Raw genomic sequence first — 14,344 nt, forward strand, 5'->3', positions numbered from 1 at the left:
TGACCTTTCAGGGTCCCTTCCAGTTCTTAAAAAAGAAAGAAAAGATGCAAAGTGCTAATAGATCAGATTGGCCATATGAGGTACAAGGCAGTGGAGAGTCACAGCCAGTGTGTATACACTTCAAGGCCCACATCCTTAGCTTGTGTAATCAACATAGCTCCATTAAAAACAATGTCAGCATTGTAGCCCTTAGAGCAAGGCAGGTCTACACCCGCTGAGGATCTGACCTGTGGTGCATACACTTCAGAACATGCATTTCAGTAATATCCATGTCTTTATGATGCCTGGTATTTTTCAGTGTATAGATACTTGTATTTTCCTGTTCCAATGATAGCTTTAAATAGCTGTAATTCCTACCAGTACCCCCTATTCAGTTCCAGTCACTACTGGGTCCTGGCGAAATTAAGTTCTCACATGAAACTGTTGCAAAATTCTGATGAGCCCTGCAAAAGTATTTGAAAAGTGAACAGCAGGGCTACTTTATAACCCCCTGTTGTTGTTTTTTAATTTTTTAATCTCCCTGTGTGATGCCTCCCAAGCTCTCTGGGGTAAATTCTCTGGGGAAGTGTGGCGTGGAGAGTTTAAGGGGAGTTGATTTCTCTTGGGGGAGTTAGATGTTTTATGAGTCCTCCATTATGCATCCATCATGCCTAGGAGCTGATTCCACCTCCCTGCACCTTCTGAGGCAGGGAGCACAGCAGCCAGCTGGCAAGGGTGAAAGGGAGAGGAGACCCTCTGCCAGCAACTGTGAGCTCCCCACTCTCACCCCACCCCCTCACCTCTCCTCCAATCAGCGCAGAGAGACTATGAGGGGGCAAAGCCCCAGGATCAAGGGTAGTTTTGGTGTGGGGGAGGGAGGAAGCAGAGAGCAGGCTGGGCTGCTACACAGGCTGGGAGGATTCACTCCTCCTGCCCAGTATCTCCTCCAGTGAAAAGGGGCCTGGCCCAGCCTTCTCCCTGCTATGCCCCGTCCCGTGCTGGAAAATAACATGGATTCTGGGCAGCTGGGCTCCTCTGCAGTGGCCTCTCCTGCTCCTTGGAGGGGAGGCAGTGAGAGGAGCCGGGGTCCCGAGCGGCTGCAGCAGTGGGGGCCTTGGAGCCGTGCAGAGGGAAGGCTGGACTTACAGTAACTGCATTAGGGGAGTAGCTGGGCATAAAGTAATTGCATTGGGAAGAGGTTCCTGCATCTCTACTGACTGCATGATTCAGCCAGGTCTAAGCCAATTGCATTGGGCAGGACAGGCCTAAATTAAATGCATGGGATGTCTGAATTGTATTTGTTACACTGAGGATGGGGCAGAGACCCTCTCCTCAAACCCCTGTCCACCCCTGCACTCCCTACCTCATTTGTAATGGATTACAGAATGGGCCTCTTTGATTGGCACAGTGGTGAGGCATCCGTACAAACAGGTGTTCCAGTTAAAACCATTATAAACTGACAAGTTAGGCCTTCAGGCAGCCTGTGTGTTAGATTGGCTTGTTCCAGGTGAGTGCCCCCATTGTAAACCTTGAGATGTCAGCCACATTGATAGCTAAAGGACAGGAAACAAGCAGCTTAAAGTGCACCAGACTGCAAACCCGCCAGCACATAGCAGTGTTCTGGAGCGTCATGAAAATCTGACAAGGGCTTTTCAATGAATAATTATCCATTTTGAATCTGCAAGTATTTAAACCACAACAATTAAAAGCGTGAGTCATTCAATCCCCATTTCAGAACAGTGAAGATTTCGCTTTGTAGTGGTGACGTTCTTGCTGCGGCGGGGAATGTTCTGTGAGAACAGAAAAAGATGGAAGTAAATATGTAGCCCTGTGCATTACCCATAGCTGTGAATATGTTTCCTAAAGGCTGGTTATCTGAGTGACAGCCTTCTCCAGGGGGTAGGGCATGGGGCTGGCAGTGAGCAGGCTACAGGGTGACCTTGAGCAAGTCACTTCTCCTCTCTGTGCCTCTGTTTCTATTTGTCCATTTGCACTGCAAGCACTTGGAGACAGAAGCCGTTTCTATGTGTATGATCAGCATAACAGGGCCCTGATCTCAGCTGGGGTCTGCGGGCGTTAGTGCAATACACACAAAGAATCATAACAAAGGCAAGAAGTACCATGCAGGTTGGAAATAAGGTTTTATTTTAAAATGGGCTAATAGATTGGCCTTGACAGCAGCCACATAAGCAGCTGTGTGCGCCAGCGCTTAGCTGCAATGTAAACAGACATATGGAGCAGCTTCTGGGGGCAGGGAAGAGATAAGACCACAAGGAGACAGGTGGCATCTCAGAATTAAGGGGCAGGATGAATAGTTTCTGAAAATCCTGCTTGGGTGTCTTAGTAGCAAATTTAAAAGACAAAAGGCATCTGATGCCTGTCATCCAAAGAGCCTCCTGCTTCTAAAAACAAATTGAAAATGCTGAGGGTTGTTGTTCATCAGGTGAAACTCCGCTCACGGCCAGCTGGTGTAAGTTGGTGTAGCACCACTGAAGTTGCGTAGACAATCTTCACTGAAGTCAATGAAGTTTTGCTGATTTACACCAGCCAAAGAGTTGTCTCTGAAATGTTCCAGATCCAGGGTTTTTTGCCAAACTATTAAACCTAACACTTGTAGGGTTTAAAACTAAATCCTTCCCATCCAACAATGCTGAAGGTCAGGGTTCCAGCCACACTCTGCTGCGTTTGTCTTGCTTGTAGCCTTTTCATGTGGTAACATTTGTTACTGGCAATTAAAACCATTGGAGGTTTTTAAGAGCAGGTTAGACAAACACCTGTCTAGGACAATCTAGGTTTACTGTCTCTTAATTTTTTTTTACACCACTCATGATTTTATAGACCGCTGTCATATCCCCACCTTAGTCTCTTTTCTAAAATGAACAGCTCTAATCTTTTTAATCTTCCTTTGTATGGAAGCCGTTCCATACCCTTGATCATCTTTATTGCCCTTCTCTGAACCTTTTTCCAGTTCCATTGAGATGAGTCAACCAGAACTGCACACAGTATTCAAGGGTTGGGCGCACCATGGGTTTATAGAGTGGCACTATATGTTCTGTCTTATTTTCTATCCTGTTACTAATAGTTCCTAACGTTGTTAGCATTTTTGAGCACTGCTGTGCGTTAAGCAGAAGTTTCCAGAGAACTATCCACAGTGACTTGTTCTTCCAGTTTGGTTCTGGCGCATTCACCCATCCCTTCATGGAGTGCAAGATACCCGGCAGCCCTCTGTGCAGACTGCTCAGGGGAAGGTTGTAGCCACTCGACAGTTTGAACACATCAAGTCTCCCAGGTGCTTGGTTTGTTGCCAAGCAGCAGTTAAGGTGTGTTACCCCCCACACATTAAGAAGAGTTAGACTGGGGACGCTGAAATGAGAAGAAAACCCAGCTATCTCTTCAGAGTGCCTCAAAAATGCACTTGCATGAAATTCACATGTCGGGGGGAGGCTGCTATAGCCTCATCTGTGGTAGAGAACTGCATTGTTACAAATTGCTATTGTTCATGAGAGCTGCTGTGACTTGTAACAATGCACTGAGACCACACTAGATATCTCAGCAAGCCTGTATCTGTTCAGCATGTCCACACACCGCACTCCCTCCAAGCAAGGCAGTGCCAGCATAGCATAGGTTGCCGGGCCCAGCACAACTCCCTGATGGGAGGCAGTGGGAAGTGCAAACCATTTTGGGAGAGGTGCTGTATTGTACCTATCTCTGTGTTTAATCTGGTCTGTGTTTGTTTGCCAGAAACTGGGAATGGGCAACAGGGGATGGATCACTTGATGATTACCTGTTCTGTTCATTCCCTCTGGGGCACCTGGCATTGGCCTCTTTCTGAACACACGATACTGGGCTAGATGGACCTTTGATCTGACCCAGTGTGGCCGTTCTTAGATTCTGTGTAAACATCATTTGCTGAATACTAGTTATTTTCAAAAAGAACAGGAGTACTTGTGGCACCTTGGAGACTAACAAATTTATTTCAGCATAAGCTTTCGTGGGTTACAGCTCACTTCTTCGGATGCACACACAGGCCTCGTGGGAGTGCATGTTTATCGGTATAGCAGTTTGGCTGAGGTTCAGATAAGCACCTGAACTTTTGGATGCTTAACCGAAATAAACCTTTCCAAGGTTCATTTACCTATTGCTAGTTGTTTAGACAACCACACGTAACACATATATCGCAATGCAATGGTGAAGACTTCAAGCTACTTGCTGCAGATTTGATTAAAATCTGTCTCACCAATTTGCAAAAAATGTCAGCAAAGCACTCAAAATATTAGAACCCCTGCTCAGAGTCCTTGATTATGCACCAGTTATAATGGGCTCAGAGACATACAGAGCCTCTGTTCCTTATGTGGGTGTCGCACAGTCCTTGTTACAAGCCTTGTGTCATGATTGTATAGTGACTGAAGAGCTATCTTTCAATGTACTATGTCCTTTAGCATACCACAGGTTAGAAGATTCAGATTCCAAGCTCTGTGATTCTGGAGTCTGTCAGGTGTGACTCTAGTGACATCAGAGTTACTCCAGATTTTCAAAAAGCAACAAAGTCCTGTGGCACCTTATAGACTAACAGATATATTGGAGCATAAGCTTTCGTGGGTGAATATCCACTTCATCAGACGCATGACGGATTTACAGTGATGTAACTAACTGCGATCAGAATCTGGCTGACATTATTTTGTGTGTAACACTACCTACACAATACTCCATTACTCAAATGTTTAGGGTGCAAAATCAAGCACTCAAAAGTTAGGTAATGCCAGAAGTAAGGTTTGTGCAACCTTAAGTCAGTCAGTCAGTCTCTCTCTCTCTCTCTCTCACACACACACACACACACACACACACACAAAACCGTAACCCTACCCCTGTCTGTGTTCATTATGATACAGTCTTTAAATACATGAGCACGTACTATTTTTTTGCCACAGGACCCTGCCTCATTCAGTGCACCTTTACTATGCATTCAGTTCCCCATCACTGACATACAGGCAGGTTGGCTGAGGTGGCTGGGCCCTTCCATATGGACTGGATGGCCTGGTTTGCATGCAGAGGTCTGATTTTCAAAAGCGCTCAGCACTGGCCTGATCCAGCTCCCATCAAAGTCAAGGGGCACTTCACCATTGGCTTCAGCGGGGGCAGAGAGAGGCCAATACAGAGGCCTTTTTGAAAATCCCACCTTAGGTTGATTGCCCTAAAAGTTGCCACCATGGCCGCTCCAGAGGAGAATCCATAGCTGAGTGGGATTGAGATTGTGAATGTTTTCCTATAGCCCAGGCTGAATTCAAGAGGAGCTGAGTGGGGGTGGAAGGGATTTAAAATTCAGAAGAGTTACGAGCTAGTGATCTCATTTGCTAGTGCTTCCAGCCATCTGCAACAGAAAACCTTTCAGCGCAGGCATAATGTTCTCTACCTTACTCCAACAACTGTCTGTCACTTCTGCCTTAGCTCCAGAGAATATTTTAGTTTAGAGATAGAGTCTCCTGACAGAAGCCAGTGCCAGAAAGTGAAAGATTGTGTGTTGCTCAAAAATTGGCTGTTTTTTTACAGAAGAGAATGAAGAGAAACAGCCACTGACGAGCAAAGAGGAGGAAGAGCGCCGCATTGCAGAAATGGGACGCCCAGTACTGGGAGAACATACCAAACTAGAAGTCATTATTGAAGAATCCTATGAGTTCAAGGTACAGCAATTGTCTGCCTCGCTCCCCACAGGGCATGCAAGCCCTGAATTCACATTAGCATCTCACTGCATTTTATTAGATTGCTAAACTAGGGCCTCCGTCTTTTTTACATGCCCAGTAAGCACATATCTGGCAAGCACATGCTATGCCCAGGAGGGTATCATCCTTGTGAAGCAAGGATATTGAACGCTTGAGGCCCGGATTCAGCCAAAGCATTGACACACACACTTAAATCCATCCCTATTCACCAAAGACCTCCAGCACATGCTTAAGTTCCAGTGACTTCAATGGGATTCAAGCTAATGCGTAAGTGCTTTGCTGAATAGAGCAGCAAAGAGTCCTGTGACACCTTATAGACTAACAGACGTTTTGGAGTCGGATGCATCCGACGAAGAGGGTATTCACCCACGAAAGCTCATGCTCCAAAACGTCTGTTAGTCTTTAAGATGCCACAGGACTCTTTGCTGCTTTTACAGATCCAGACTAACACGGCTACCCCTCTGATACTTGCTGAATAGAGGTAGCTACTTAATTGGCACCATAAAGAGGTGTGTTGGGATGGGGATGATTGGAATAGAAGGAGTTGGGAGCCCAGATTTCATATGGTAGAGGTGTAATCAGAGACAATGCTATACAGAAAAATTCACCAGGGGCAGGGTGTGTTCATGTTCCGCTGAATTTACAGCCTTTATGCTTAAAAATCGAATCCACTAATGGCCCTTTATGTCCTCCGTGGAACAGGCCCCATAACAGCAACTTGAGGCATCATCAGGAGCTTCTGGAGGAGTGAGAGTTTCTGCCCCCAACTCCCAAAGGGAGCACAGGTGGCTGAATAAGGTATAGCTGGTGCTATATACTGTCCCCTCTCAGCAGCCAGCTGTGATGTCATGGCAACAGCAAGACCATGGACTTGTCAATAGCAATGGTGTGGGTTTATTTCTGGCATTTCACTTGGCTTGGGCAGTGAAACTAGCCTGCTCAGCGTCATTGTCAGGATCAGGTCCTCGGGTGCTATATGTCACTGAAGCCCCACTGAAGTCAAAGGGAGTACTTGTGTGCTTCATTGCTCAGCTGGATTGGAGGGGCTGAGAGCTCAGCACCGTGCAAGCTTGAGCCCGTGATGCACTAGCACAAGCTGTTGCAATTTGGTTGCCAGCACCATAAGAATTTATTGTCATTGACCTTCCTTGAAAATATTTTCACACAAGCTGAATTTGGGGTTTAAATAACTTCCTGATGTCTCTTTCACAGACTTGTATAGGCAGCTCCCAGATCAGCATCATTTGTGTTTACCAAAAGAAATGACCACAAGTGCTGTACTTGCTATGATACATGATAGAACTTTCTGTGCATCCGCTAAGTTAGTCGACTGTTGATTTGTCCAGTTGTTGCTACAATTGCCTGTAACTTAACTGTTTAGAAAACCCAAGAGTGTTAATTGTGTCAGACTAAGTGTTCAAGAAGCATCTCAAAAGTTGAAAATCAGGAAACCCAGTAGCAGTAAAATAGATGGAGATACAGTGCAGGAGAGATTTCCAGAGTACATGTGCTAATGAAAACTTGCATGAAAAAATTACAGCACAACAGCAACAATCAGTTTATCACAAGTGGCAAAGTAGCCTTGATTCTCCCAGTGTTCTGGGAGCAACAGCAAAGGAAATAAGGAATGCAACTCCATCATTTTTCTATTGGTTATAGACTATAGATACTTATTACAGAACAATATGGCAAGCCAAATCCTTAGCTGGGCTTAAAATGCCCAAACTAAAATAAAATACTGTTTAAGAAAAGAGACTATGGCCTCAGTCCTGCATACATACATGCACATGAATCCGGATGCTGTATACACTACGCACATGCTTAGTTTTGCACGTGTGAGTGGTCTCATTTAACTGTGTGTGTAAAATTAAACCTGTGCATGATCGTGGCCTCAGCCTGACAATCTAATCCCCTTTTTTTTAAAGACAATAAAAAATAAACCAGCCACACTGTTTCGTGTAAGCGGTAGAGTCTCTCCTGTGTGCGTTCAAGCACTCTCCACTGCCATTGTGACCGCTTGTGACAGTCAGAGCTGACAGCTAGAAGAGTGTGGCGGAAGGCAGAAATATTAGCCCTAGAATGGTGCAGGCTCTTTTGCCTATGAACTGAAAAGAGATTATCGCAGGTTAATTAGAGACACCTGAGTCAATTAAGCACCCTCCACACACACACCTTTAAAAACCCTCTTCTGGTGTAAGAGTAGAGGGAGAGGGAAAGGAAGCATGGCCTAGGTGAAGAGCTGGTTACCTCCCTCCCAGGAAAGCAGTGAGTTTGCATCTGTTCAGGGAAGGGCTAGTGACCAGATGTCAGCACAGTAAGTCAATACTCTGCTAGCGGCAAGGAGATGTATTTCTTCTGTGTTTTTGCTTAAGGAAACTATTCAGGCCTAGCCTGAGACCTACTGGTAAATCCTGTAAATAAACCAAAGTCCAGAATGTAAACCGTCTGGAGTGGGAGTGATTTCCTCCAGCCCCTCTCTTTGCCCCTCTCCCCCACCCCCCAAGGGAGAAATGCTGGCAGAAGAGGTGCCTTGCCACACCCTATTATATTCAAACACAGTGAAGAGTGCTTGGATTAACTTCCAATGAGAATTTTCTGCCAGCCGTTTACAGCACTAGTGATGATTTTGCATTAGTGACCAAAGTTTCTGATTTAGCAAGTGTACAAATGCTGTAAAAAAGCAGGAGTGGATAACCAAAAATATACTTCATTCACTTTGAATTATTTACAGTGCTTCCAAATATACAGATCAAAATTCCTTGATCTCTTTTGTAACAAAAGAAACATTAGCAAGGTAGGAGTCCTCTCTACAGCATCTGCCATTAAACCTCTGCTGAAGAATGTGGAGAGACCACTTATTTTTAGTTCCAGTTAGAAGGTGTGCAGATTAGCAAACTTCTCTTGTATTTATATTTCAAACAGACCTTTTTAATGGAATATGGGATTTTGTGTGCATACGTATTGTCACTTTTGCTGCTGGTGCTCTTGTTCTGAGCAGAATATCTTTTCCATAACTGTACAATGTAAATCCAGAAGGCTTTTCATTTCTGCCCATGATCCCTGGTTCTGAACCAGCATTGCACTTAATTCATTTATACATGTCTCCATCTGCAGAATACTGTGGACAAGCTCATTAAGAAGACAAACCTAGCCCTTGTGGTTGGAACTAACAGCTGGAGAGAACAGTTTATTGAAGCTATCACAGTCAGCGCTGGTAAGTTCCTGTTTCTACATGGAATGAATTATGAGAAGCCACTTTTTTGTCTCAGTTGTACTGCATCCGTGGCAGCAGACTACTGCTGAAGCAAAACAGATAACAAACGTTATTCATAGTGTCTGCGTACGTATGTCAGGAGACTTGTGACACAGATACCCCTCTGATCCACAATTCTTGCCTGCCTCGTGTTGCACCACAGCAGGGATAGAGGTGGTAATTTGCAGTAAATTATTGGCCCCCTCCAATCCAACACTGACTCTGCTGTTCAGGCCACAAGTGGGCGCTATTCAGTCCCATCCCCTGCACCCCACCCTGTTCTGGTGGGTGCACAGTGGCCTCTTACTGTTCCATGTGCAGACCCAGGTCTGGGTAGTGCACACAGAGGTGTAAGGGGTGAGTGATACTTACACCCCTTTACTCTCTTGCCTGGGGACACAGACCAAGTCACAGCCTAGCCCTATGAATGGACTTGGGATCATGATTTGTGGGTCTGTTTCTGCTCAGCTGTGGCTGACAGGGTGGGGCAGTTTGATCTTGCTGTGGACTGCTATAGCTGCTCTTCCTCCCCATGTTCTCATGCACTGTGCTGGAGTCTCCTGTGTGCATCATGACAATTGCTATAGGCCACGTTCCTGCAATTCCAAACATGACAAGCTAAAAGAATAGCTCCACAATCAGCTGCCTATGGAAATAAGAGGGTGATAAATCATAACACAGTGCGTTATCTTCTGTCGCTTTCCAATGCCCCTTCCAAGAGCAGTCAAGCACAAAGACAAAGTGAGTGTCAGAAACTTTCCCAGGCAAGCAATCGGAGTAAATAATGATCTCCTTCCTTGTTAGCAGCCTTCCTGGTGCGCTGGACTTCGCATCTTCATGGAGTGCAAGGCTGCTCTGAGAGGAACAACTTCATTTATTTGAAGTAGACTCCATTTGGAGACATTGCATAATGGGTTGATTAAACAAAAAGGCATGTTTCATTTGTGAGGAGCAGATCTCACTTCTGTCTGCTCTGTGCTTAGAAGTCATTTGGTATAGCTGGTGTGTGCACATCACATGTCCCTTCTTCAGGTCTGCATAGCATAGCTTCCTTCCTCCACAAAACGGCAGAGCAGTGACACATTTGAAGGAAAACATTGCGATAGCTTCCTCCTCCTCCTGAAATCAGGTCTGCACTCCAGGCTGCTGAGCTGACGGGCTACCCAATAAGGCTACTGACAGTCAAATGTTCTGTTTACTCCCTTTTGGATTTTGTCAATTAAAGATTAGAACATGAAAAGCATATATCTCAGCGCTTTCATTCACTTTTGTGTCTAAGTTGAAGATACCATGCTATGGACTTTACTCTCTGCACCTGGGAGGATTTTCCTTTGCAATCTGCAGCTGATGTTCCTTTTCACAAGGCTTTGGTTTTGTGGATAGCTTAGCTGTGACCCAGGATGTAGCTCTTCCCCATCCATCTAGCAAGCCTGATGTTGATTGCCTTCCCTATGTCCCTGGAAGTTGTGTGATTAAATCTGGCAAAGGATATGAATGATTTCCTTAAGGAAGTCCTTATTTCATCTTGTGCTGTAATACCATGACAGTTCTAACACTTTGCACTGAAAGCTCTTACTTGATAAAATGGAAGCTAGAAAAAGAAAGCCCGGAGAGGAAGGATGGTCCAAGGGTTGGGTACTTGCTGGAGACACGCAACAATTGAGTTCAATTCCCCACTGTGCCAGGGACCTCCTGTGTGACCTTGAACAAATCACTTAGGAGGCAGAGAGGTGTTCAGTTCCCCACTGAAAGTCAATGGGAGTTGGGTGCCTCAGTTTTCCCTCCACAAAGTTAGGATAAGAATGCTCCCTACTTCCCAGGGGTGTAGAGAAAATCAATACATGCAAAAAGAATTGAGATGCTCAGATACTACAGTAATGAGGCCCATGGATAACTCGGTACCTTCGAAAATAATTTTGAGTTAGTCATCCTTATCCAAAACCTAATTATTGTTGTTGGTCTCGAACATCACATGCCACAAGAATGGCAGCCGCCCAGTGGTGCGCTGGCTGCGTAATGGGCTGCAGTACAGGCTAGCTGGCTTTGGAATCGGTGACATTTTGGAATGGCCTGTTCCTTCCCACATAAGGGACCAAAGGGAGTATCCACTCCCCAGCTCGGTGAGTATCCATTGAACAGGCTTGGGAGTTTCACTGTCCACCCTCCTGATAGATTTAATGGCAGTGCTGAGAGTGGGATGGAGGTGGTAAAAGAGAGAACAAAATGCAGTCGAGCTGCAGAACTACATCTATCTTAGGTGCCTCTGTGGCCTGTGATGAGGTATACAAACCCCACACTAGAAAGGACTGGGTAAAAAGCTACTCTGGACCCAGGTGTCCCTCCTCCCCTTCCCCACCCCACCTGCAATGCATGTGCTGGCTGGAGGAGGTGTTTAAAAGGGGGAGCAGAGTAGCTCAGTGGGAGGTGGATGTGGAAGTGATCTGACCTGCACGCTAAGCTCCTGGGAAGGGTACCCTGAGAGTTCTTGCTGCCTGAGACCTGAATCAGCCTCCAGAGATGGGACCTGGGACTCGCTGAAGGTCAGAGACTTTATTTGGGTGTTTAGTTCTTTACTTTACCCTGTGGGAAGAGAGGGGACTGGTAGGGAGTGATGCAGGGAGGCACCGCCTAGCACCCCAGGGCGCAGGATTTAGCTGCCTTCTGTTAGGCCCTGGATTGGAGCCCAGTGGAGGGGAGGCCCTGGGCTCTCTTACCCACCCCTAAAGAGGGACAACCACAGAAGTCTCCCTTGTTGGGGAAGATACAATGCTCTGGAGCACGAGACCCAGACTCCAGGGGAAGCCCTGACTCTCTCGCTTAATCCTGAGGACTTGCCCGTTACTGGGCTCTTTAGAAATAGCCCGAAAGAGGTGGGCTTGAACATGTGACTTGACCAGAGGGCTGCGTCACTGGAAGGCCAGACCACTGCAGGGCAGAATGGCAGTAAGACAGGGGAATGCCTGGGCAGAAGGCAGCCTCCCACACCCCTGCCGGACCACTCTCGGCGGCACAGGTTGTGAGTGTTCCCCTTCACAGGTCCTCATCACCATAGTATCTGAGAACCTCATGTCTCTAGTGTATCTACTCTCATAGCACCCCTGTGCAGTTATCCCCATTGTACAGATGGGAAACTGAGGCACAGAGAGACTAAGTGATTTGCCCAAGTTCACACAGGAAGTCTGTGGCACAGCAGGCAAGTGAGCCCAGGTCTCCCAAGTCCCATGCTGGCACCTAACTGCTGGGCCATTGTTGTCACTGTGCAGAATAGGGTCAGGAGTTAGGGTCAGGAGTTCAGTGTGGGGTCGTGCAGTGCTGAGAGCTGACTGCCAAGGATCATGCTCCCAAACAAACCACAGAAAGCGCTGAGCATTGACTCTGCGGCAGGATCAAGCCTCTTGCATTCAGTCTCAGAAAATGCTGTAAAGAAAACCCTGGCTAGGTGGATCCCTGGGACTCAGCAGAGGCAGGCCAGAGAGTGAGTGAGAGGCGAGCTTTTGATGTGTCTGCTGTGGATAACTACAATACCAGGGCAAGCAGAGTGCATCTGGGAGGCCTCAGCTGAGAAGCTGGGACTGTCAGCCTGCTGTGCTGGTGAGCTGCTGAACATTGCTGGTGGAGCTGGGACATCCAGGGGAGTGGCATGAACCCCCAGCCTGCTTTGCCAGTGTAGCTTCACCCGGAGGAGACAACTTGGAAGAAATCTCAGTGCTACCCATGCACTGAGTCTGCTGTGGGCAGCTGTCTCATCCAGGGGCGTGTGCCTGGGGGAGAGACGAGAGCCTTGTTTTAAAGTCTCCTTGCCAGTAGAGCAACAGTACCAAGCTCCTAATTGGATTCCAGGCCTACGTGAGAGCCCCTGTTATTTGGCTCCACTGTTTCTCCCCAAATACTACCTTGTATTGCTATTATAATAGAAATACAGCCCTGAGTGACAGCAGCAATGCAGAGAAGATGTGGTGCCTTCTAGTTAGTTTCTGTAAGAAGAAAGCTCCTTCAATCCAAAATTTAAAATGTGACAAGCTCAGCTGAGCTCCTGTACCCACAGCACACTCAGCCATGCAAAGCTTGATTCACAACATAGCGTATTCCTCCAATCAGCCACAACAACGTGGGGACGTTGTAAGAAAAATCAGACCTGCCAGCGTGGCCTGAGGCAGCATGGCCCTATGGCCTAGGACACAAGCCTGGGGTGAAAGTCCTGCTTCTGGCCTGCTTGGGGAAGGTTATGTCATCCTGGTTTCCTTTCTCACCCTTTCTCTGTTAAGTCTCTGACCCAAAGAGCTTGCAACCTCTTTCTTACTCTGTGCCTATACAATAGGACCCCAACCAAGCTTGGGGAACTTCTGTACTGCAAAATATTATTGATCATAAAATATGTGACTGCTGGGATCAATGAGAGTGGGAATTCTTCTTAAATCAGAGAGTGAGTTATGACAGGATACTGTCATTTGTATGGCTATATTGCCTAGAAGCCCAGGGCTGCACTGTGCTAGGCACTGTATGGACACAGCACATAAAAGCCATCGCTGGCAGGGATCTAGCCAATTAAAAATAAGGCACCCACCTAGTTCTTGTCTGCTACATAATCCACATTCATTTATTAACACCCCTGACATTTCATACTGCCCACTCTGCGGTACATGTGTCCCCTGGCTTCATTCTGTAATGGAAATGTGCTGCTGGTTGCACACTGCTGAGTTAATACACTGTGTGAAATAGGAAGCTGAAGTTTATAAAGGACTACAATTTCAGTGTACACTAGGCTGTGTCAGGTCTGTACATTTTCTCATTGTGTGATGTATTGGCAGAGAAGGAGAACATGGCTAGGAATAGAGTAGAAAGGATTGATCTGTTTGGTGTTATAGGTATAAAGTTTCTGTAGACCTGATACGTTTCTGTATTTAATTTTATTGTGTAGCAGTTAGCAGATTTTTTTGGTAGTGAATACTGCTGTAGTTTGGTAATGTTACAGCCTACTGGAAATGAATTCCTGGAATATGATCTAGAATTCTATAATCTCTCTAATGCTGATATTTGGGCATTTCTTTGGTGATCCATGCTGCCTGCTCTGCTAGAGCTAGAAGGAAGTTCAGAGTAGGTCACGGCTCTTTTTGTCCTGTAACTAAAGATTCTGAGTTTATAGACTGGAATTTTCAAAAGAATCTACATAACTCAGGAGCAAAAGTCCCATTGATTTTTCAAAGTCATACGATCATAGAACTATAGGGCTGGATACGTCGTCTAGTGCAGTCCCCTGCACTGAGGCAGGACTAAGTCTTTAGAGACCATCCCTGACACGTGTCTGTGTAACCTGCTCTTAGAAACCTCCAATGATGAGATTCCACAACCCTCCTAGGTAATTTGTTCCAGTGCTTAACCACCCTGACAGGAATTT

The 14,344-nt window shown here is 46.2% G+C and overlaps 1 protein-coding gene across 6 annotated transcripts in view; it reads left to right on the top strand.

The window, feature by feature from the left end:
- SLC8A1 (solute carrier family 8 member A1) overlaps positions 1-14,344 on the top strand; it is a 313,517-nt gene that overhangs the window by 276,661 nt on the left and 22,512 nt on the right. For all 6 annotated transcript variants that reach the window (XM_045009040.1, XM_045009044.1, XM_045009039.1 and 3 more), the window contains 2 exons: positions 5,527-5,657; positions 8,811-8,910. In XM_045009040.1, coding sequence (XP_044864975.1) covers positions 5,527-5,657; positions 8,811-8,910 — 231 coding nt within the window. The remainder of the gene's footprint in view (positions 1-5,526; positions 5,658-8,810; positions 8,911-14,344) is intronic.

The sequence above is a fragment of the Mauremys mutica genome, chromosome 3 (genome assembly GCF_020497125.1).
Source record: "Mauremys mutica isolate MM-2020 ecotype Southern chromosome 3, ASM2049712v1, whole genome shotgun sequence".
NCBI classification, from domain to species: domain Eukaryota; kingdom Metazoa; phylum Chordata; order Testudines; family Geoemydidae; genus Mauremys; species Mauremys mutica.